Consider the following 21,047-nt stretch of genomic DNA (forward strand, 5'->3'; position numbering starts at 1 on the left):
TGCACTGAAATGAGTGGCCAGTTGGTTTTTTTTTCTTCTTCTTCTGTCTTCTTGTGGACTACTGCTAGTGCAGCCTGCACTAGCAGTACATACTTGCCTGTAGGAAAGAAAAACCTTTTTACAACCTGAGTCTGATTGTTTTTCACTGGAAGTGTTCTAAAGGAGATCATAGTTGCCCTCCTACATTCATACTTACAAAGAAAATAAATTTGCGGTGCATTACAGGGTGTATATCTGTGTGTGTCTGTGTGTGCACACATGTGCATACTAAATCTAGTTGGGAATTTAACCATCATTTCAGAACGTTGGTTTTGTAGGAAAATATAGCGATAGAACTAGCTGTACGTGCTACGACATACATCTCAGGACTATAAAGAGCCCATGCATATTGAAGGTTATGCTTATTAAATTAGATAGTTTATATAGAATAAGTACAATATTATTAGAAAATGGAATTGTATTGTTGAGAAATCAATTTAGTTATTTTGTAAATTTCTTTGCTACCCTTGTCCTCCTGGCATAGTAATGTGGGGCTAAACTCAAGATAACATAGCAAGAGTAATTCTGTAAATGTTGAAGAACATTTGTATTTTCATTTCAGTACACTGACTGTAATTTATTCTGTCTCTTATATGACACTTAAGTTCAATCTTCTAATGTCTAATTGGACAAATTGTTATCAATCCAAATTACTCAATGTTGAAGAAAATAGGAATGCCTACAGAAGCTATTAAAATAAGTTTAGAACTTCTCAAATTTATCCCGGAGAAGTTAGACTTTCTCTTGCATCAAGAAGGCTACACACACACACACACACACAGAGTACTATTAGCATGTTTAATGTGGCTGAAGCACTAGGTGCAAATATATGATATGCGTCCCTGTGAAAGAATTTGTTTTTCCTGATTGGAATCTTTTCTTGACGTCAGTAAAGTCAAATAATTATAAACAGATTAATAGTTCCTTCATATTTTTTGACTTTATATAAACTATAATCAATATATTGATGAACGAACACCAGTGTTGTTCTAAAGAAAAGCAGTATGTTTACAGCCTGAGAAGCTTTGCATTAAAGCATTTATGTGATTCACAATATTAAAAATATTTGAGTCATTTGCTTTGTCCTGTAAATGTGAAGTGTTACCACTTTAGTTCTCCTTTTTTTTTTCCTTCAGAGAAAGGGGCATGTAGGCCTTTGCCTTTTATTTTGTAATGATACAATGGCTAGACTACATATCCTTTGAAATATACATCTATTTTGAAAGTATAGTTTCTGGTTTATTAGCTGTTGTTATCTTTCCATAAGCAAAGCTATTGAGATGTATGAAGAGTTCATTTTGACCAGCACGAGTTTAGAAGACATTTAGGGCCTGTGTGAGTAAACATTAAGTCAGTTGTTGCTTTGTGTAATATAAGAAAATATCCACAATTAATACTCTCTGCTAATTTGTTATGATGGCAATTGAAAACATGGGAGTATAAGTGACAGTTTTGTTCTTCTCTGTTTACTATTTTGACAGTTTCTCTTGAGAGCTCAGAAGTTAATGCCTTAAGCAAATTAAAACTGAGTTAAAACATGAAAATAAATAGAGAGCTAAAGTCCAAATGTTTGAAGAATGCTTTTACCAGGGATATCACTACTGAGCAAAGAATATGGCACCCGTCCTGAGAAAAAATCAAATTTAAACATTTTTATACATGCTGTTAATACTAAGTTCTTCCACAGCAGTTTTGGGAAGACCTCTCAATATCGAATTATTTTCACCTACCATATCATCATATTTGTCTCAAGGTTTTTAGTTTAAAATACTTGTGAATGTTCAGTTGTAAGGCTGGTTTTATAAGATTAAAAAAAAATCTTCTGTGGGTCTGAGAAAGCCGCCTGCCTTTCCCTGAACTGATCAGAACTGAGGGGATGTACTTTTCGTTGGGAAGCCATGGCTTTGAGCTGCACCTTTCAACCTGCCCGCGTTTCCCAAGAGCTAAAAACTGAACTAGACAAACAAACTTTTAGATTTGACTCATTCCTGAATTTTGGATTGCTAGGAAATTCAGGAATAGAAGCAGAAAGTATTGGTAATGACATTAACTTAAATTGTTGGTTGAATTTTATGTATTTTGTTATAAAATTAAGTTTAATAATAACGTATTCAAAATTCAGGTATAATTTTCAGTTTTAGGCAATTTATACTCTTAAAGCTTTAAAGGAGTGAATCATCTTGTTTTGTCACATTAATTTTGTAGCTGCATCAGAAAACTAAATGCTGTGGTTATTTATAAAAGCTGCTTGAAGTAGATGCATGATAAGTCATTGTAAGGTGAAGTATCTACTAGTAGTAATCACAGCAATTTAGAGGTTATTTGTGTGTTGTAAAGATAGTAATCACAACAGCATATATTTAAATTACTCTACTTAATACAAACAACAATCATATGTCTGGGTACATTGCTTCAATAACAAGGGTAATTTTAAACAAAATTACATATACTAACAGCTTTCTCTATTCCAATTGCTATCACCTAATCTGAGCTCTTATCATAACAATCAGATCTCTCTTTCTGTCACTCCTCTTTTTCCCAGTCCCAGTTCCATCAATCATTACAAATCTGAATGCTTATTCTACGTTAGACTCTGGGTAAAATCTCCAAGGAAGTTGTGGGAACAAAGAGTCTTGAGACCTAGGCCTGAATCTGCGTGTGGACTGTATATCCCTGAAAATCCAGAATTGGGGAGAGTGAGCTGGGGTGGGGGGAGAATGTTGAGAGTTTTGAGGCCAGCCTGAGCTGCACAGGAAGACTATCTGAAAACAATGACAATAAACAACACTAAAAGGTGCTGAGAGAGAACCAGATGGGGTAGAGTTCTATATATAGACAGAAAGGTGGAGGAGAGATCGTTAGTCCTGATCACATTGAATTTCCAAGATAGCAAGGAAGGCAAATATCAAATAATTGTGATCTGATAATTACAAAGGGGGGAGGTCAGAAACCACGGGTCACTTACTACAAGAGAACAGTAATGTTAGAAAAGATGAATGGTGATGAGGAAGGAAGAAATGTGAGTGGAATAAGCACTCAAGTCCAGTGAAGAGTGCAAGGATAGGCCAAAACTGACAACCACTAACCAGAAATGTCATAGTGCTGTTTACTGTCTACCAACGACTTTGGAAGGAGATAGAAGTTTCAGAGCATGAGATCTTAATTTTATGGCCTAAATGTTAATTAAAAATGCTAAGGCCAAATGGAATAATAATCCCCTCCATAGCATTCTTATGGAGATTTAAATGAGGCAACATAGTCTTTGAGCACAGTGCTAACAAACGCACAGTAGAGGGTTGCTGATACATACATAGAAAAGACCACAGCCTATTGTTGCAAGCTTTTCCCGAGCTTTTGGTTCCTCCTTCAGTCAGTAATACGTATGCAGCCACAACCCTTTTCTGAAATTCTAAAACCTATGAAATCTGAAAATGGCCTTTCTTAGTTAGGGTTTCGATTGCTGCATCAAAACACCACGACCGAAAAGCAAGTTGTGTGTTTGGGGGGAGGGCTTATTTGAATTATGCTTCCATATTTCCAATCATGACCACAGGAAGTCAGTCAGAAACTCAAACAGGGTAGAAGCTTGGAGGCAGGAGTTGATGCAGAGACAATGCAGTGGTGCTGCTTACTGGCTTGTTCCTCATGGCTTGCTCAGCCTGCTTTCTTATAGAACCCAGAACCACCAGCCCAGGGATGGCACCACCCAAAATGGGCTGGACCTACCCCATTGATCAGTATAAGAAAATGCCTTACAGAAGATGAACCTAGTTTTACTGAAACTTGATTTACCAAGGATGATTGAGACTCATGAGAGGCCTCCACTTTTTTGAATTGAGACAGAGTATTGGGCAGGGCGGGGGGTGGGGGGGAGGACTGAGAGGACAGGAGGGAGGGGAAACTGTGGTTAGGATGTAATTAAATTAATTAGTTAAGTAATTATTAAAAATAAATAAAGTGGCTGGATGATTTTTAAAAAAAGAAGGAAATACCTTACAGCTGGATCTCATGGGGGCATTTCCTCAACTGAGGCTCTTTCCTCTCTGATGACTCTTGCTTGTGTCAAATTGACACACAAAACCAGCTGGTGCATATAGCCTTTTATAAATCGGCAATAAAACCTACAGGATAAATAAAGTCTGTGTGCAAACTTTATTTATCCTGCTTAGTGGAACATCAGTGTCTCATTGCTCATTGTTTTCAGATAGTCTTCCTGTGCAGCTCAGGCTGGCCTCAAAACTCTCAACATTGCTAAACTTGAATGCAACGCAGTGTGCTACTTTGGGTTTTCCTGTATGTTTTGTTATTTGTAGTACACATAGCCATATTTCTCAAACTTGAACTATTTGGAGTTTCAAAACATATCTGCCTTCAAAAGTTCCAGAAATGATTGTGGATTCAATGCTATCCAAATTAATTAGAACAGACAAACAAACAAGCAAGCAAGCAAACAACATTATAACCTCCATGTCCTTCTGTGAATTAGGAAGCCCTTAGGACCCCCAGAGGTTGGCAAATGTTGTATAGGTTACCCCTTATGGTTTTCATGATTAACTCTCACCTGACCACAGAGTACATCTTGAAAATGTAATGTCCTTCCTTTTGAACGTTTTGTTTCAAAGGCCACTGCTCCCAACTTGCCTGAAGCATAGAGTAATGTCTCCTTTGTCTTACTTCCTTCCCCCTTTTTTTTTTTCTCCCTGGGTATTCCTGTCCAGAAATTAGTGTGTATTCTTATCCTGATTTTTCAACCCAGTTCAACACAATAGTTCAACTGTTTCTTCCCAGAATTCTTTTTTTGTACTTAAATGAATTTATTAAATGAAATATTTGAAGAGGTATTGTGTGCCAGTAGTTGTTAAAGTGTTAGTGATTAGAAGCCAGTGAAATCTCTAATATGAGGGGACCTGTTTTCTAGTAAGAAGAATACAACATTTAACTAGTGCTCACAAACTTACAGATAGCGGGGTAATGCCGTGATAATAGTGGACAGTGTGGTAGAGGAGGAGAAGCTGCAGATCTTAGAGCTTAGTATTTAATTATTGACTTGCTTTTATATGGTTAGATTGCACATGCCTTAAGGGAAAAGCATGTCTTATGCTTCTAGATACCACAAACTGCCGGCTGTTTAATAATGGGTACGTTCTTAGTGTTTGCTTGACTCATGCATTCATTCATCCTTTGATTAACCGAGAAAGTAGAATTTTATTTATTAAACATCAATCTTCATTTGGCTAACTCGTCAACCCAAGTGTATTTAATGCACTAATTACTTCATTGAAACATTGAAATACATGTATTTATGTAAGGCTAGCTTCTCTATTCCTATCTTTTCTTTTAATTCATAGTCCAAGAAGAAAAAAAAAATTGAAGTCCAGGTCTTCATATCTCAGTTGGTTTAGTACATAGTAAACAAATGTGATTTCTGTACCTGTAGGAGAAGCGCTTACTACAACAACTTTATTATCCCTGCGATTTTGCTTAATTCAGATACAATGTGGCTTTTACAATTTATTCTTAGGAACTTTTGTTGAATACCAAAGTGGTGAGCATACATTTCCTGAACATATTCTGAGGTGGGTCATGCCTATCAAACAGAAGAGACTGTTGGATTCCCATACTATAGTTGCCTTTTCTGACATTCAAGTTTATGGTGGTACAGTTCATTTTTTTATTGTTAGGATAGGCTTAAAAAACTAATTTAATGTAGTAACAGTCTTTTGCTTCATGAAGAAAACAGAAGTCCCGGACTTTGATGTTATATTTGATCTCTTATATATAAATATTTTATTCTTTTTATATCGAAAGAACAGCTTGAGAAGAAGATCCCAGAAGGAACGTGGTTTTCTTTCTTTCTTTCTTTTTTTTCTTTTTTGTCAGAACAATAGCAGAAAGAATTTTGATTTGTAATAGCAAAAAGTCTGGTGGCTTAAAGTTTGATGCTTCAACTTGGCAGTATTTCTGAGGAGGTGTGGTTACTGTTAATAAAAATATAAATGTATTTTCCTACTTAAGTGAAGAAATGGATAGTTAAAGGTGTTAAACAGCAAAGTAAGGCAGAAATTGGAGCTTAAGGTCAGTATGGTCATCTCATCTTTTAGGGTTTTGGGCTTTGAAAGCAGGACTATATTTCTTTAAGTTTGTAGTGTCTAGCATGTTGCCAGTTCATCTAGCATCTATTCATAAATATTAATTGTGATGGAGGACAGTATTGCCTAAAATGATGTGTTCCTGTTAGAAAATGACTCTTATGTTAGAAAGGAGATGAAAGAGTGACTGAGGATAATTTTAAATCCAGGTAGTAAACATTTCCATGATGTTGAAAGCTAATATTTGTTCTGTCATCCTAGAAGCAATTCTCTACATTGAGCTTGCTTCTAAAAATCAGATTATAGATAATTTTCTTGGTGAAATAAATAGAACAGGGAACTACTAAACTCAAAATCTCTATGAAGGATTCCAAGGACTGCTTAGAATGTTGATTTTTATTACTAGGTATTCAAATAATCTGGAATTATTTCGATTGGTCTTACTAGCTTTGAAAGTTCAGAGTATATGATCTTACAAGTTGGAAGGCAGAACCAGTTCCTTGTATGACGGCCTCCAATCTGAATAGGTATTAGGCAGATGTGCCATATAGAGGAGTTTAGGCCTGCCTTGTGTCTCTTGACTCCCTTGCTCCCTTTCCTCAAGATATTTCTAACTTGAAATGTGTGTGGAAGCTATACTAGGGTACTTTCTCTTGAGAACCCAGGCAGTACCCTCACTTCCCCAATTTTTTGTGATTGTTTGTTCAATCCTCTGATCTCTAAACTAGAACTTACATGGTAGATGCAAATGTTTGTTATATTGATATGAATGCATCTTTCTGTATCTCATTGTTCTGGCTTTTATTTTATTTTATTTTATTTTTTTTTTTTGTGAGCAAGATACTTAAAGCTGGGTGAATAATTGACCATGCATTTTTTGTTGTAATGGCCAACTTATTGATCTTCATTAAAAGAGAATTGTCTAATACAGTGATTGTGGTTTTTGAGTTGACGATGAGACTTTTGAATTATATCTAATTTAGTTTTTCAATTTCTGTGGTACTAGACTAGTTGCACAATGTTTATAAAGCACTGTATTACCATGTAACGTTAGCCATGAGAGAGTTGACTCTTTACATCTTGCTCCTTTTGTTAATTTCTGCCTGATTGAGAAAATTAAAACTTAATTTTCTTGCCATAATGACCTTTAGCTTTGCGATCAGAACTTCAACATTAGAGTTTATAGTAACTCAGCCATTTCTCTTATTCTTAAGGGGTTGAGACTCTAGAGCAATACTTTTATAATTATATAACGCTATATAATTCTACACTATTATATTTAATATAGCTGATCATAGATGAAGTTTAATAAACACTGATTGCTTGAGTAATGCATAGTTTGATTGCTTCTTCAGAGTTGCGCTTAATGAAAATATATGGTCACTATACTTATTGATGTAATATGCCACCATTGTAATGACCATTATCATTATATTTGCATAATAAAAACTTAACAAAATGACTTTAATCAGTGCTTTTAATTCAAGGCTGTGATTCCAATTTTGGGGGTTATTTTTGTCTTAGCCTTTTAAATGTTCTTTCAAGTCCATGTATAGCTCTCTAGTTTGTGTGAAGGAATAAGATCCATGTTTGCTTTTTTTGTGGTTTGAGGAAACATATGTACATCTATATATATTAAATTCATAAATGATTTGAGAACTTTTCTGGGAAGAACATATGGATATGAAATGATAGTTTATCTATTCATTTTAAAATACTGTTTTTCTGTGCTGAGGGCCTAACTCATGGTCTCTCATACATGTCTAGTGAATGCTCTACCACTGTGCTATAATTCAGTCCTGAAAGTAAACTTTGATACAGTTATTTTCAAATGTGTTTTAAAGATCAGTTCATAGGAACATGTTTGACTTAGTCTTGCCCCAAAGCAGCTCTTTACATTTTTTTGAACTTCTTTACTGTTTGGTGTCTTTGTTACTATGATGGGGTGCTCCTGTATATTGAGTTTTCACTGCCACTCATTGGTTTTCTATTGATGATTACTTAATTGTGACTTAAACTACAATATTAGTGCATTTTTAGTATACAATGGCTAAAAGAAAATCACAGTTTCTGAAGCTCAGTTTCTTTGTCCCTGCTAAAGATTTAACTTTTCAGCCCACCATAGTCCTTTCTTTCAATTTGAAAGAAAGGTTTTCAGTGTCACTATGTTTATGAAATATAGTATTTGTGAAATTGAAATATTTTTAAAAATTCTTTTTGCTTTGCATGTGTACGTATGTGTGTGTCTGCATGAGTGTCTGACGCATGTGTACAGGCGTCTGTAGTGTGAGAAAAGGTGTTGACTGTTCTGAAGTTACAGGGAGCTATGAGCCACCCGACCGATTTGGGTGCTGGCTACTACATTGGGGTCTTCTCCAAGAACAGTATGTGCTCTTACCCACTGAGCAACCTCTCTTGCTCCTGAGAGCAAATATGGTAATGAGAGAAATGTATTAGAAAACAGCTGCATTATAGTAAATGTTCACATTTATATAGAATGTATGTTTCTGTGCTGGAATGAAATTTATAAATCAAAAATTCAAGAGTGAAGTGTTTTTCTTTATGGCTCTCTATCATAAGTAATTGGAATAATTTTTTATGTGACTATAATTTGCTTTGTGCCCTGGGGGTACTCTATCATTCTTGAAAATAACTGTTAGAGGAAAAAAAATCTTTGAGAGTAAAATAGAGTACAGTCATTATCCAGTTTTCAGAGTTTCACATTTGATTTGCCAATAGTCAAATTTTAAATTTTAGAGACGTTCTAGAAATAGAAATACATCTACTAAAATGAATATCTCAGGTCAAGGGATCTGCAAAACTACCAACAGGACATCATAGGACATACACTAAGTAATATTTTGCTTTAAGTAGTACAAGGACCAAGAGGGAAAAGTGAAAGGTGGCCTGGGGCCAAGTCATACAGAGCCTGAATACCTTTGGGTTATTAGTCTTTGCAGGACCAGGATGAAGTAAATATTTATGAAAGGGAGTATGAGAGTCATTCATAATCATTATTGCGCTTTAGTGTACCAAGCGTTGTTTTAGACATCAGAAGCACTGCCCACAATCAGTCAGAAAAGACTATCTATCCCTCTACAGCTCATATTATAGTGTGTTGAAAAAGATAGGAAACAGTTGAGGGTGTAGCTGAATGGCAGAGTGATTGCTTAACATGTACTGAGCCCTGGGTTATATCTCCAGCACTAGAGAGTAAAAAGCAAAAGGTAACATAATGAATAACATTAGTTTAAAGATTGTTATATTAAATATTATTTGGAGAAAGACAAACAAGGGAATGTGTGGATTAGGCCTATGTTATTACTAGAATTACCAGAGTAGGCCTCACTGACAAAAAAAAAAATCATTGGTAGGAGGATGAAGGGGCAAGTTGTACAGATAACAGAAATGAACAATGCAGGTAGGGGGAAGAGCGAATTCGTGTGTGATTGCTTTCTTTTCTTGGGAGCACTGAGGTGGTTAGTGCGAATGGAGCTAGTTGAATGAAGGAGAAGCAGTGAAAGATGAGGTCAGGGATTATCTAGTGATTGTAATGACCTTGAGTTGCATTGGATGGGAAAATAGTCATTGCAGGTTTGAGCTGGGGAGTGACATGACTTTGGTTTTCACAGTATACCATTGTCTGCCCTTTTCAAAACTCACTGTAAGAGAACAAAAATAGAATGAGGGAGACAAGGTAGGAGGTTACTAAGAAAATCTAGGTAAGAGCTGGTGGTGGTTTTAATTAGGTTTGGTGTGTGTGTGCTTGCCTGTGTATGTGTATGAGTGTGTGTTTGTGTGTGTATGTGTGTGTGTTACTGAACAGTCTGTTGCTAGGCTATTGGAAATGAAGAGTGACTTAATGTAGAAGTCTTCAGCATAGAAAATGGAATACAGGGGTACCATTAGCATAAATGATACTCTCTTATTTGTAACATAAGATGTTTGCTTATATTATCTTAAATTTCACCCAACTCTAAATGTCCATATTATGTGGCCTAGTGTGAACCAAAGAATGTTAATTCAAAGTAGAGAAATGTGAGAAGATTTTAGACTCTTCCTGTAAAACAAAGTGAAAAGATAGCTAGCATTTCTATTTTTTTTTCATTTTGTTTTTTTTCCTTTTTTTATTTAAAATTTTTTTATTAGGTATTTTCCTCATTTACATTTCCAATGCTATCCCAAAAGTCCTGCATACCCTTCCCCCCACTCCTCTACCCACCCACTCCCACTTCTTGGCCCTGGCGTTCCCCTGTACTGAGGCATATAAAGTTTGCAGGACCAATGGGCCTCTCTTTCCACTGATGGCCAGCTAGGCCATGTTCTGATACATATGCAGGTAGAGACACGAGCTCCAGGGGATACTGCTTAGTTCATATTGTTGTTCCACCTATAGGGTCGCAGATCCCTTTAGCTCCTAGGATACTTTCTCTAGCTCCTCCATTGGGGGCCCTGTGATCCATCCAATAGCTGACTGTGAGCATCCACTTCTGTGTTTGCTAGGCCCCGGCATAGTCTCACAAGAGACAGCTATATCAGGGTCCTTTCAGCAAAATCTTGCTAGTGTATTCAATGGTGTCTGCATTTGGTGGCTGATTATGGGATGGATACCCGGATATGGTAGTCTCTAGATGGTCCATCCTTTTGTCTCAGCTCCAAACTTTGTCTCTGTAACTCCTTCCATGGGTGTTTTCTTCCCAATTCAAAGAAGGGACAAAGTGTCCACACTTTGGTCTTCATTCTTCTTGAGTTTCATGTGTTTTGTATTTTGTATCTTGGGTATTCTAAGTTTCTGGGCTAATATCCACTTATCAGTGAGTACATATCATGTGAGTTCTTTTGTGATTGGGTTACCTCACTCAGGATGATGCCCTCCAGGTCCATCCATTTGCCTAGGAATTTCATAAATTCATTCTTTTTAATAGCTGAGTAGTACTGCATTGTGTAAATGTACCACATTTTCTATATTCATTCCTCTGTTGAGGGGCATCTGGGTTCTTTCCAGCTTCTGGCTATTATAAATAAGGCTGCTATGAACATAGCGGAGCATGTGTCATTCTTACCAGTTGGAACATCTTCTGGATATATGCCCAGAAGAGGTATTGCGGGATCCTCCGGTAGTATTATGTCCAATTTTCTAAGGAACCACCAGACTGATTTCCAGAGTGGTTGTACAAGCTTGCAATCCCACCAAAAATGGAGGAGTGTTCCTCTTTCTCCACTTCCTCGCCAGCATCTGCTGTCACCTGAATTTTTGATCTTAGCCATTCTGACTGGTGTGAGATGGAATCTCAGGGCTGTTTTGATTTGCATTTCCCTGATGATTAAGGATGCTGAACATTTTTTCAGGTGCTTCTCAGCCATTCAGTATTCCTCAGGTGAGAATTCTTTGTTTAGCTCTGAGCCCCATTTTTTAATGGGGTTATCTGATTTTCTGGAGTCCACCTTCTTCAGTTCTTTATATATATTAGATATTATTCCCCTATCTGATTTAGGATAGGTAAAGATCCTTTCCCAGTCTGTTGGTGGCCTTTTTGTCTTATTGACAGTATCCTTTGCCTTACAGAAGCTTTGCAATTTTATGAGGTCCCATTTGTCAATTCTTGATCTTACAGCACAAGCCATTGCTGTTCTATTCAGGAATTTTTCCCCTGTGCCCATATCTTCGAGGCTTTTCCCCACTTTCTCCTTTATAAGTTTCACTGTCTCTGGTTTTATGTGAAGTTCCTTAATCCACTTAGATTTGACCTTAGTACAAGGAAATAGGAATGGATCAATTCGCATTCTTCTACATGATAACTGCCAGTTGTGCCAGCATCATTTGTTGAAAATGCTGTCTTTTTTCCACTGGATGGTTTTAGCTCCCTTGTCGAAGATCAAATGACCATAGGTGTGTGGGTTCATTTCTGGGTCTTCAATTCTATTCCACTGGTCTACTTGTCTGTCACTATACCAGTACCATGAAGTTTTTATAACAATTGCTCTGTAGTACAGCTGTAGGTCAGGCATGGTGATTCCAACAGACATTCTTTTATCCTTGAGAAGAGTTTTTGCTATCCTAGGTTTTTTGTTATTCCAGATGAATTTGCAGATTGCTCTTTCTAATTCGTTGAAGAATTGAGTTGGAATTTTGATGGGGATTGCATTGAATCTGTAGATTGCTTTTGGCAAGATAGCCATTTTTTACTATATTGATCCTGCCAATCCATGAGCATGGGAGATCTTTCCATCTTCTGAGATTTTCTTTAATTCTTTCTTCAGAGACTTGAAGTTTTTATCATACAGATCTTTCACTTCCTTAGTTAGAGTCATGCCAAGGTATTTTATGTTATTTGTGACTATTGAGAAGGGTGTTGGTTCCCTAATTTCTTTCTCAGCCTGTTTATTCTTTGTGTAGTGAAAGGCCGTTGTCTTGTTTGAGTTAATTTTATATACAGCTACTTCATTGAAGCTGTTTATCAGGCTTAGGAGTTCTCTGGTGGAATTTTTAGGGTCTCTTATATAGACTATCATATCATCTGCAAAAAGTGATATTTTGACTTCTTCCTTTCCAATTTGTATCCTCTTGATCTCCTTTTGTTGTCAAATTTCTCTGGCTAGGACTCATTTCTATTTTTTTTGGGGGGGGGCTTGTTTTCACTGATTAAATTGTCAACATGTGTTCAATTGAGATACAGTGTTGAAGTATTTCTGACATACGTGTGTCTTAATATAGGAACTTGACTGAAGCAAATATTTTTCTTCTAATTTCTATTCTGGATTTGGAAATGTAGATGTTTCCAATCATAACTGTATAACCCCAAAGGAATGGAAGGAAAGGAAAGCAGAAGTTGCTTGAAGAGTTATGTAGTCTATCGAAAAAACCCAGCTGGGCAGGCTCATGTCAGATGTTAGCAGGCTCATTTCAGGTCTGTAATTGTGCTTTGCAGGAAATCCCATCTATCATCACTGTTCCTGAAGCTTTTCTATAACTCACCAGAAAACTCAAGAGAAAAGAAATGGAGAAAAGTGTCTATGGTGAATTGATTTTTTTTTTTCCGAGACAAGGTTTCTCTGTGTAGCCCTGGCTGTCCTGGAACTCATTTTGTAGAGCAGGCTGGCCTCGAACTCAGAAATCTGCCTGCCTCTGCCTTTCAAGTGCCAGGATTAAAGGCGTATACCACCACTTTTTTTTTTTTTTAAAGATTGCTTTAGTTTTTATTTAAATGACCCCCCTTTTAATCTTTTGTGCTTTTGTGTGATGTTCATATTTTGTGTGTGTGTGTATGTGTGTGTATGTATGTATGTGTGTGTGGTGTGCACTTGCATGCCACAGCACGTTTGTGGATGAGTGGAGGTCAGAGCACAACTTTGGGTATTTCTTGGTCCTCACTTCCTTATTTAGTTTGAACCAGGGTCTCTTTGTTGTTCCTTTCTGCATTGACAGGTAACCCATTAGCTTTCATGGGTTCTCTTGTCACAGCCTCTCATCTTGTTGGAGTAGTGGGATTATAGATGCACAACACTGCACCTGGCTTAAGGTGGGTTATATAGTTTCAAACTTAGCTTTTCATGTTTATTCAGTGAGCACTTTCCTTACTAAGCCACCTTCTAAACTCCTCTCCCCTCTTCCCCAAGGAAATAAAGATTTATTGAGTTTTATGATGATTTAGTACAGGAGAAGAAGTTTCGATTCCTAAGGGAGTTGAAGCTTTCAAAATACAAAAATGATCCATACATGCACTAGTGCATTTGCCATGTTTGTTCTAGGTTAGGATGGTTTTCAATAGCACAGAGTGGATAGTAGTAATTGAAGGCAAGTTTCTGAGATTGCGAGACCAAGCAGTTTTTTTTTATTAGATATTTTCTTTATTTACATTTCAAATGTTATCCTTTTTCCTAGTTTCCCCTCCCAAAATCCCCTATCCCCTCCCTGTCCACCTGCTCCCCAAGCCACACACTCCCTCTACCTGGTCCTGGCAGTCCCCTATACTGGGGCTTAGAGCCTTCACAGGAATAAGGGCCTCTACTCCCATTGATGACCGACTAGGCCATCCTCTGCTACATATACAGCTAGAGCCACAAGTACCACTGTGTGTTTTTTTTTTTTTTTTTTTTGATTGGTGGTATAGTTCCAAGAAGCTCTGGGGGGGGGGGGTAACTGGTTAGTTCATATTGATGTTCCTTCTATGGAGCTTCAGTCCCCTTCAGCTCCCTGGGTATTTCTCTGGCTCCTTCACTGGGGAACTTGTGTCCCGTCCAATGGATGACTGTGAGCATCCACTACTGTATTTACTAGGTACTGGCAGAGCCTCATAGGAGGCAGCTATATCAGGCTCCTGTCAGCAGGCTCTTGTTGGCATCTGCCTAATGTCTGGGTTTGGTGGTTGTTTATGGGGTAGATCCCCAAGTAGGGCAGTCTCTGGATGGTCATTCCTTCAGGCTCTGCTCCGAACTTTGAGACCAAGCAGTTTTGACTTATGGAAAACTCCCAATGCAATTGTCTGTAGTGAAAGATGTGTATTTTACTTAGTAAAAATTCATGCCAATATTTATGGCTATGTTAGATACACTTCATTTGGCTTCTTCTGTAAGAAACAGAATGTGAAACAAGTCTGAAGGGACTGCACATGAGATGGTGACCGTGCAAGAGTATATTATCTGTGCCATCCTAGTTTGCTTGAGTGTACTCTGATGCCATTTATTGTGCATTTCTAGAAACATAACATCATCATGAAGAGATGTGTGGCTGTACTTAAAACAGTGAAATCTTGACTTTATACTGATTGCATGCTACTGTAAGATTCTGAATTATCTTCTGAATCCTGAATTTTATTGAATTGTTAGATTTGTTACGTTTTAACATTTTACTCATTAAGTAATATTTGCTATATGTGAAATAGTTACTCTGTTTTATTTTAATTTCATAATCGTTTAGGCACTATTCATTTCAGAACCTTTTGAAAGACTGCGAGGGAACAGAAGTTTGCTTACTGCTTTGTAGTATTTTAATACTATTGTGGTGCTATCTAATATACAAATGAAAGTTTGATCTTAATGTCCATATTTAAAGTCAAATAGCTAACCCTCCCCCTTACTAAACCTTCATTTGAAGTTTCTTTTCTTTTTTTATTTATTTTTTACTTTTAAGGCAATTTTTATTAGATATTTTCTTCATTTACATTTCAAATGCTATCCCCAAAGCGTCCTATATCCTACCCCTGCCCTGCTCCCCAACCCACCCACTCCTGCTTCCTGGCCCTGGCATTCCAGTTTGCTTACTGCTTTGTAGTATTTTAATACTGTTGTGGTGCTATCTAATATACATATGAAAGTTTGATCTTAGTGTCCATATTTAAAATCAAATAGCTAATCCTCTCCCCAACCAAACCTTCATTTTAAATTTCTACCATATTTTTTAAAAATTTTGTAATGGGTGTGTTATTTGTATGTTGAGTTTTATTTTTTGACAATTTTCATTTGATAAAAGATGAGAATCATTGAATTTCTTTAATTATTGTTGTCTTGGTTGACTTATGAGTTTCTTTTTTCTGACTGTTATTTTCTTTTGTTTGTTTCCTTTTGGTTTTAATAGAACATTCAAATAAAAACTTTGGCAGATGATGTGGTAAGGTGGTGTGAGCAGCATGTTATTTCATTGCTTGTGCATGTTATGTTTTTATTTAAAAAGTGGACATTAAAGCATATATATGCAACACATAAAGTGACTGCATGTTTAGAAAATAGAGCAGAATAGGATCTTTGCCAATAGAGCAATTCACCCCTTTAGAAAATAGAGCAGAATAGGATCTTTGCCAATAGAGCAATTCACCCCTTTTCACATATGTATGTAAGCAATCGTAGCTAGGCACAGTGGTACATACCTGTAATTCTCACATTTCAGAGACTGAGGAAGGAGGATTGCTTCTGGTAATGGAGGAGGTCAGCCTGGTATATACAAAGAGTTCTAGGTTACCCAGGGCTATTTAGTGCCCTGCCCCACCTCAATAAAAAGAAACTGCCTCAAAATTACCCAAATAATTGGGTCAGATTCCAGCTATGTTTTTTTTTAAATCATTGTAATATATAACAACCAATATTTTGATGAATACATGTAGACTATAAAAACATGGCTGTTTTCTCTATTGATAGATAAATATATTGTGAGTATATTAAATTCTGATATTAGAAGAATTTGTCTACAAATCAAATATGTACTATTGAATTTAAAAGCTTATATTTTTGAGCTCAGACTACCATAGTAATTCTTGTTGGAAGTTATAAGCTAAGATTTTTTTTAATATGAACTTACCTATCTACAAAAAATGTTAAATCATATTACTGTTTTAAGGAAATGAAGGTATGTAACTTAACTTCATTTTCTTACCAAAATATAGCTGAAGTACAAAGCCATTTTTTGCATTAGAATGAAAGGTGTAGAAAGCTCAAGTCTGTATGTTACCAATGCTGATACTCAGTATAAATGCTTTCACTGTATAAGTACTTTAAGTGGTGTATAATGAATGGAGAAAAGATATATTAATTTAATGGCCAACTACATATTTAAATGCTTTCATGTCCACCAAATCTTTTTCTTTTTTCACCATATCTTTGAGTAAAATTTGACTCAGTTTATTTGGGATTACTGATTGTTTTTTTCTTTCTTTTTTTTTTTTGAGATGTGAGAAGCAATTATCTAAACCAACTTAAGTTTCCTCAAAGAGTTACACAACATTTAATAATACAGTTGAAATAATTTTAAAGAAATACTTGTAATATGAACGCTGAGATCAGAACCAGGGACTCATGTATTTAAGGGAGTCACCTGTTGTGTGAATTGAGGGAATTGGTTTGGATGGCATTTCATTTTTCTTCCCAGCTCTAAAATATTGTGGTTTCTATAATCTCTCTGTAAGCAACCATGTACTCAAATAATTTCTGTAATCCCAAGTAAGCTGCTTAAAACTGCTTTCTTCAAAGTACACGTGTTAAAAAAAAAAAGCACCCATTATTTCAATCAATAAAATAAAGACTATGTTCTCTTAGGGGGTAAACAAACATAAACTGTAATAATGTCTGGAATGCTTTCATATTCTTAAGGTTATTTAAAAGGATGGTGGTAACATGGCAGTGTACATTCATTGTCATCATAGCTAACATGTGTGTTTGCTTATTGTGACCTGATGATATTGCATGTGCTTCCTAACAGACACCTGAATAAAACTGAGTTGTCTCCAGTTTTATGAATATTACTAATGTTTGATGTCAAATATTTGGTGGTTTTTAAATCAGATGGTCCATTGACAAGCAGCTAAAGTCCTTGACTCACTTGGTATGAAAGAGCAAGCTCATTGTTAGAGATTGTACATGGTATCAATAGTTTAAAGAAAATACCTGTAAAGTAGTGAGTTTGTCAGATAATATTTAAAGGGGGAAGAAAATATTTCTGTTTATATGTTCAACAAATGGAATGAGTGCTTTAGCTTTGTTTTACTTCCTACTGGTGCCACTGATTTGGAAAGAAAGAGTTGAGGAATATGGTAATAACAGTAATTAGAATCAACGCCCACCAAGTGTATTTGGCTTTTACAATTACCTACAATATAAGAAGAGGAAATAGTGAGAGAGAAGGGTATCTTCCTTTCCTGACTGATTCTGAGTTAGTGATTTTCCAGTTTGGATTTAAACTCACTGTGTCTGTCTTCAGACTCCATGGTATTAGGCAACTGCTAAAATGACAGTTATTCATATATACTTGTCACAGTTTTTACAGTGTGCAGAAGAAAAAACATTACCCTAAAATTCCCTTTGAGTTTGCTAGCAGTTGTTCCGTTTCCACTCTCCCTTTCCATAGCACTGAAGTTGGCACCAAAGCCTCATTCTTCCTAAAACAACCACCACAAGATTTTGATCCAAAGTGTCTCTTTACTTACTTCCTGTGTAAAGAAAGAAATGACAAGTGACTAAATTTTACTTTTGAGGAATGTTTTCTCACCCCTAGACTTCTGAAGCTGAAGAACTACTCAAAGGTTGCAAAATAGTCCAGTCTCTAACTGGTGCTTGCTGCTTACAATAACATTTTGTCAAGAGACAATAATAATATATATTATACTAAATGCCATTTTGATGCTTTCATTCTTCTTGTTCATGAATCCTGATTCTTTTCTTAGGGCTTTATTTTTGTTTTGTTTTGTTTTCTTTCTCTGTTTCTAGCGTGACCGAATTACAAGTTTCAGAAAATCTGCCACCAAGAGAGAAAAGCCTGTTATTCAACATTCTATTGATTATCAAACTGCAGTGGTTGAGATTCCCCCAGCTCTGATAGTACATGATGACCGATCTTTGATTTTGTCTGAAAAGGAAGTTCTGGACCTCTTTGAGAAAATGATGGTGAGTTTGACCTCTAATTTCATTGTCATTTTAAACTACATGTGTCCAGAATAACGCTGCATCTTAAATAGGAATGTCTGTGGGGAAGTTTTATGCCATATAAACAACAGACATAACCTTGTTGAGATAACAATAGCATTTCCACGAATATTTGAGATTGTTTGTTTATTTATTTGCTAGAATGTCTGTCCTAATCATAGTGCCTAAAATTAGGGACAGATTTATTTCTCTTTGTTCTCTAGTATTTTGTAGTTTGTGACATAACAAATCAATTTTCAATTAACTAATTTGCATGCTTGCTGGTCCAAAGCAAAGTGAGCCTAAGTCTTCAAGGCCTGTTGAGTACATGAAAGATAGTTGGGAAGATACAGTTTAAAACAAACAACAATATGCTAATTGGAACCAAGGAATTAAACCTAACCCTTACCCTAACACTATCCCTTAGCAACAGTCATACAACTTGCATTCTGTAGTGTACTTCTTATGTTTCTTTTTGTGTACTCTAAAGTACTTCTAAAATAATAAGTGTAATACTTGGATTTCTCAACATTTTTTTTAATCTAGAAAAGGGACAAATGAGACATTGGGTAATCTCACATTGGTTAGCTTCACCAGATCTCTTTTAGAGACCTCAAAACATGATTTGTTAATTTAACGTATTAATCTTATGTATGAACATACATTTTATATAAAGAATTCAATAACATTTGTTGCATCCCTTCTTTACCAAACATGTCCTAATCTATCTTGCATTATAAATGTTATTCATTATAAGTGTTATTCCATTGTCCTGTCTTAATTAATAATGATGATAATAGTAACAAACCCAGAAACATTCCTTGAGAGTATTTTGTTAATAACATTTTCTGTCTTTCTCATTTTTCTCTCTTTCACTGAGCAGTTATGTTCAGTTAACTGGACTTTTTTGCTTCTTGTTAACATGGGTGATTTTTTTTTATTCATGTTCAGATTCTTCTATTTGTGTACACAAGTAGTTTCCATTCCTTTTTATCTCCTTAGACTCCACCCCCCCTCCCCCATTTTTTCCACTATAAAGCAGTTGTGCTGTCTGGTGTCAAAACAATTTCTCCCAGAGATAGCTAGCAGCTAGTCCTATTGAGTCAATTCTTCAACATAGGTTCCTTCTTTCCAGGAGACTCTACATTGTAACAAATTGACAATAACAACTACCTATTTTTGTAGTTGGGGGCGGGATAATAGGGAAATAATTGCCAAAGGATTTCAATACTTTGTGTAGCTATGGGGCATAAGTTAACAGAGATCTATTTTATAAAGTAGTAACTATAATTAATAATATATTGTATTGACAATGTGAAGATTTAATAAAAAGTATTCTCTGCATAACATTATTTGAAATAGTACATAATGATGAACTAGACTTAGTCATCTACAATGACTTCTTTTTTAGAACATTATGTTGTATACAGGAAATACAGTTGAAAAATTTACTTATAAATGGAAAGTGAACATAAGTGAATATATTCAGTGAGTACATATCTTTATAGTGAGTATGTTATAAACTTTCTCCCATTTTTTTATCAGATAAATCCTGACCATTGTTCAATTGCCAACATTTCTTATCAGTTTACTACCTTGTTTTACTATCTTAAGCACTGATAACAGCAAAACAGTTATACTGATATACGTATGAATACCATTTACAAATGAGCATATATTACTTTAAAATAATAGTATAATCTTAACAGCAACAGCCTTTATTAGAAACATGGTGTATTAGAGTAAAGAGTTTGAGGTGGAGCATTTCTTACCTTATCTTTAGCTGCCATTATAGAACCTCACCAAAGCCAACAGTCTTATAATAGAAAGCTGGTAAGTATCATCATTAGAGTTGATGGTGGAAAAAGAACTGAACTTTTAGATATGAAATTTCTTGGGCACAAGTCCCTTCCGCTCGACTCAAGACCCGGGCTACCTTGCCAGCAGAGTCTTGCCCAACACCCGCAAGGGCCCACACGGGACTCCCCACGGGATCCTAAGACCTCTGGTGAGTGGAACACAGCGCCTGCCCCAATCCAATCACGTGGAACCTGAGACTGCGGTACATAGGGAAGCAGGCTACCAGGGCTTGATCTGGGGCACAAACCCCTTCCACTCCACTCGAGCCCCGGGCTACCTTGCCAGCAGAGTCGCCTGACACCCGCAAGGGCCCACACAGGATTCCACACGAGACCCTAAGACCTCTAGTGAGTGGAACACAACTTCTGCCAGGAGTCTGGTTCGAACACCAGATATCTGGGTACCTGCCCTGCAAGAAGAGAGCTTGCCTGCAGAGAATACTCTGCCCACTGAAACTAAGGAGAGTGCTACCCTCCAGGTCTGCTTATAGAGGCTAACAGAGTCACCTGAAGAACAAACTCTTAACAGTGACAACTAAAACAGCTAGCTTCAGAGATTACCAGATGGCGAAAGGCAAACGTAAGAATCCTACTAACAGAAATCAAGACCACTCACCATCATCAGAACGCAGCACTCCCACCCCACCTAGTCCTGGGCACCCCAACACAACCG

The 21,047-nt window shown here is 36.4% G+C and overlaps 1 protein-coding gene across 4 annotated transcripts in view; it reads left to right on the top strand.

The window, feature by feature from the left end:
- Nucleotides 1-21,047, top strand: part of Diaph2 (diaphanous related formin 2) — a 716,167-nt gene that overhangs the window by 36,025 nt on the left and 659,095 nt on the right. For 3 of the 4 annotated variants that reach the window (XM_006528581.4, XM_030251385.1, NM_172493.2), the window contains exons 2-3: nucleotides 15,703-15,735; nucleotides 18,321-18,497. In XM_006528581.4, the coding sequence (XP_006528644.1) occupies nucleotides 15,703-15,735; nucleotides 18,321-18,497 (210 nt within the window). The remainder of the gene's footprint in view (nucleotides 1-15,702; nucleotides 15,736-18,320; nucleotides 18,498-21,047) is intronic. The other variant, XM_006528582.4, reaches the window with a different exon arrangement.

The sequence above is a fragment of the Mus musculus genome, chromosome X (genome assembly GCF_000001635.26).
Source record: "Mus musculus strain C57BL/6J chromosome X, GRCm38.p6 C57BL/6J".
Taxonomy (NCBI): domain Eukaryota; kingdom Metazoa; phylum Chordata; class Mammalia; order Rodentia; family Muridae; genus Mus; species Mus musculus.